Here is a 4441-nt window from a genome sequence, read left to right as displayed (position 1 = left end):
TCTTTCTATTTTTTTTTAAGAGACAGGGTTTTGTTCTGTGTCCCAGGCTAGAGTGCAGGCGCAGTCACAGCTCACTGCAGCCTGGAACTCCTCAGCTCAAGCCATCCTCCTGCCTCAATCTCCTAAGTAGCCAGGACTACAGGTGTGTGCCACCACATCTTGTTAATTAAAAATATATATTTATTGAGACTGGATAACATTATGTTGCTCAGGGTGGTCATTAACTCCTGGTCTCAAGCAATCCTTTCACCTCGGCCTCCCAAGTAGCCTGGAGTACAGGTGCACGCCACCATGCCTGGCTATTTTGGGGTGTTTTTCTTTTCAAATGATGAAATTGTATAGGTATACTGACAAGTAAACATGGTCATGATCTACTGCAAAGTGAAAAATGGAGGTTGCAGATCAGTAAGTGTGATGATCTATTTTCCAATAAAAGCACTTTATTTGGGCCAGGCATGGTGGCTCATGCCTGTAATCTTTGGGAGGCCAAGGCAGGGGGATAACATGAAGTCAGGAGATCAAGTGCAGCCTAGCCAACATGGTGAAACCCCATCTCTACTAAAAATACAAAAATTAGCCAGGCATGGTGGCGGGTGCCTGTAATCCCAGGTACTCAGGAGGCTGAGGCATGAGGATCACTTGAACCCAGGAGGCAGAGGTTGCAGTGAACCAAAATCATGCCGCTGCACTCCAGCCTGGGTGACAGAATGAGACTCTGTCTCCAAAAAAAAAAACCACACACCAAAATAACAAAACTCAACACTGTATCTGTATATATACAGAAAATGTCTGACCAGGCATGGTGGCTCACACCTGTAATTCTGAGCACTTTGGGAGGCCAAGGCAGGTGGACTGCTGGAGCCCAGAAGTTCAAGACCAGCCTGGGCAACATAGTGAGGCCTCGTCTCTTCCAAAAAATACAAAAATTAGCCAGGCATGGTGGCACACACCTGTAGTCCCAGCTATTTGGGAGGCTGAGGTGGGAGGATCAGCTGAGCCTAGGGAGATCGAGGCTACAGTGAGCTCTGATTGCGCCACTGCTCTCTAGCCTGGGCGACAGAGCAAGACTCTGTCTCGAAAAAAAGGAAAAAAAAAAACCAGCTGGGTATGGTGGCTTACCCCAGTAAGCCCAGCACTTTGGCTGAGGCGGGCAGATCATGTGAGGCCAGGAGTTTGAGACCAGCCTGAGCAACGTGGCGAAACCCCATCTCTACTACAAATACAAAAATTATCGGGGCGTGCTGGCAGACACCTGTAATCCCAGCTACTCGGGAGGCTGAGGCAGGAGAATCACCTGAACTTGGGAGGCGGAGGTTGCAGTGAGCCGAGATTGCGCCACTGCACTCCAGTCTGGGCAACAAGAGCGAAACTCCGTTTCAAACGAAAAAAAAAAAGTCTAGAAGTAGTGTACTGAGGTTAGAGTCCTGCCCTGTTTTTCATGCTGTTCTATAGTTGATCATTGTCCTATGGCTGAGCTAGATGTCAACATTAGGGAAAGCTTGGGGAAGGGTAGCCAGAACTCTCTGAATTATTTTTGCAACTTTTCTGTAAGTCCCAGATTACTTCAAAATAAAAGTTTTTTTAAAAAGTCTGGAAGAGCCGGGCGTGGTGGCTCACGCCTGCAACCCCAGCACTTTGGGAGGCCAAGGCGAGCGGATCATGAGGTCAGGAGATCGAGACTATCCTGGCTAACACGGTGAAACCCTGTCTCTACTAAAATTACAAAAAAGTTACCCTGGCGTGGTGGCGGGCACCTGTAGTCCCAGCTACTCGGGAGACTGAGGCAGGAGAATGGCACGAACCCGGGAGGAGGAGCTTGCCATGAGCCAAGATCGCACCACTGCACTCCAGCCTGGGTGACAGAGCAAGACTCCGTATCAAAAATAAATAAATACATAAATAAAATAAAAATGAAAAAAACGAAAGTCTGAAAGAAGAATTGTTAACAGCAGTCTACATTTGTGTACTGCCTTAGGTCAGTTCTGGGTGATTTACAGATACTAACCCATATGTGAGCTCTAAGGGCAGGATTCTCCACCTTGGAGGACATTTGGGATTGGATCATTCTCTGTGGTTGGGGGGCATCCTATGCATGGTAGGATATTTGAGCAGCATCCCTGGCCTCCACCCACTAGATGTCAGTATCATTTCCCCAGTTATGAAAACCAAAAGAAGTCTCTAGGCCGGGCACAGTGGCTCACACCTGCAATCCCAGCACTTTGGAAGGCTGAGGCAGGCGGATCGCCCGAGGTCAGGAGTTTGAGACCAGCCTGGCCAACACTGTGAAACCCTATCCCTACTAAAAATACAAAAATTAGGCAGGTGTGGTGGTGTACATCTGTAGTCCCAGCTACAGGAGGCTGAGGCTGCAGAATCACTTGAACCCGGGAGGTGGACGCTGCAGTGAGCCAAGATCTCGCCACTGCACTCCAGCCTGGACAAGAGTCAGACTTGGTCTCCAAAACAAAAAAGTCTCCAAACATTGCCAACTATCCCCTGGGGGTCAAAATCCCTTCCTGTCACCTGGTTGATAAACACTGCTCTAAAGGAAAGGGTGGTGGCTTTTATTATCCCCAATTTACGAAAGGGGAAACTGAGGCACAGAGGAACTCATCCACCACCACACAGTGAGCAGAACTGGGATGAACCCAGGTTTTGGGCCCCAGAGTAAAACACTCAGCCACATACCAAGTAGCCTTGTAGTACATCAAGCATTATTCCAGGGGTCGTCTCTAGGACTGGTTCCGCAGGGAGGCTGTCCCGCTGCCCTGAAGCCTGGGGAGGCCTCCTCTAAGCTGTGGGACCCCACCAGAGGCTTGCAGAAGCTCCAGAAACTTTCACTTTTACTTTTCCTGTGTGCCCTCTCCATTATTTCTATTTTTCTTTCTTTCCTTCTTTTTTGAGACAGGGCCTCACCCTTATCAGTCAGGCTGGAGTGCAGTGGTACGATCTTGACTCTCTGCAACCTCCACCTCCCAGTTCGAGCGATCTTCCTGCCTCAGCCTCCTGAGTAGCTGGGACTACAGATGCCTGCCACCACCACAACCAGCTAATTTCCTTACTTTACATTGTAGAGACAGGATCTCGCTATGTTGCCCAGGCTGGTCTCGAACTCCTGGACTCAAGCGATCTGCCCACCTCGGCCTCCCAAAGGCCTGGAATTACAGGTGTGAGCCACCACACCCGGCCTTCTATTTGAATTAAATCCTTTTCTTCTTTTCTTCTTTTTTTTTTTTTTTTTTGAGACAGAGTCTTGCTCTGTTGCCCAGGCTGGAGTGCACTGGCACCATCTCAGCTCACTGCAACATCGCACTCCCAGGTTCAAGCGATTCTCCTGCCTCAGCCTCCCGAGTAGGTGGGACTACAGGCACGTGCCACAACACCTGGCTAATTTTTGTATTTTCAGTAGAGATGGGGTTTCACCACGTTGGTCAGGCTGGTCTCAAACTCCTGACCTTGTGATCTGCCCGTTTGGCCTCCCAAAGTGCTGGGATTACAGGCACGAGCCACTGCACCTGGCCAATCCTTATTTTCTTTTAAGGAGGTTGGGACGGTCATGTTAGCCAAATCTGCAATACACAAGCCCACATTCTTCCCACGAGCAGAAGTAGAAATCAAGAAGTGTTCATTTGAATGAACATACCTGAGGTCCGCAGCTTCTTCCTCTTTGTCATTTTATCTTCCCCTTGAGAAATCTGAAAACAAGCAAAATCTCTCATCATTATAAGCAGTCCCTGTCTCTGTTTATATCCAGTGGCTTTGGCTGAGAGCAGAGGTTACCCCCGCCTCCACCTCGGCCCATGTGGCTGCCCCAGGGGTCAGATGGCTTCCATTGGGACACAGCGTGGGACACAGAGTCACAGCTACTTTGGACCATGGCCAGGTAGGAATTCAAACCTCCTCCAAACTAAAGATCTTATGCCCAGGACCTGAAAGACAAATGGGACCTCGGGGGTCCTTATGGGAAGCCCCGGGGGCCTACACTCTGGTCCCTGGGAGGAAACAGCCTGTGTGAACCCTCCCTCCCGACTAGGGTATCTGGGGGCCCTTCCAAGGACACTTGAGGACTCTCCAGGGGCCTCTGGGGCCTTTGGAGACCAGCCCGGCCAATATGGTGAAACCCCCTCTCTACTAAAAATACAAAAATTAGGCTGGGCGCGGTGGCTCGCGCCTGTAATCTCAGCACTTTAGGAGGCTGAGGTGGGCGGATCACTTGAGGTCAGGAGTTCCAGACCAGCCTGACCAATACGGTGAAACCCCGTCCGTCTCTACTAAAAGTACAAAAATTAGCTGGGCGTGGTGGCACACACCTGTAATCCCAGCTATTCGGATGGCTGAGACAGTAGAATTCCTTGAACCCAGGAGGCGGAGCTTGCAGTGAGCCGAGATCGCTCCACTACACTCCAGCCTGGGCGACAGAGCAAGACTCCGTCTCAAAAAA

General features: G+C 50.0%; 1 protein-coding gene across 1 annotated transcript in view; it reads right to left on the bottom strand.

Annotated features, from left to right (window-relative positions):
• LOC105541000 (chromosome unknown open reading frame, human C19orf57) overlaps positions 1–3692 on the bottom strand; it is a 20171-nt gene extending 16479 nt beyond the window's left edge. Inside the window, exon 1 of the mRNA XM_011981799.1 lies at positions 3644–3692. Within this exon, the coding sequence (XP_011837189.1) occupies positions 3644–3674 (31 nt within the window). The 5' untranslated portion in view covers positions 3675–3692. The remainder of the gene's footprint in view (positions 1–3643) is intronic.
• Between the last annotated feature and the right edge of the window lie 749 nt (positions 3693–4441).

Source organism: Mandrillus leucophaeus, unplaced genomic scaffold, assembly GCF_000951045.1.
Source record: "Mandrillus leucophaeus isolate KB7577 unplaced genomic scaffold, Mleu.le_1.0 Scaffold230, whole genome shotgun sequence".
Lineage (NCBI taxonomy): Eukaryota > Metazoa > Chordata > Mammalia > Primates > Cercopithecidae > Mandrillus > Mandrillus leucophaeus.
Note: the sequence above shows the minus strand (reverse complement) of the source record. Positions and strands in the feature narration are given on the sequence as shown.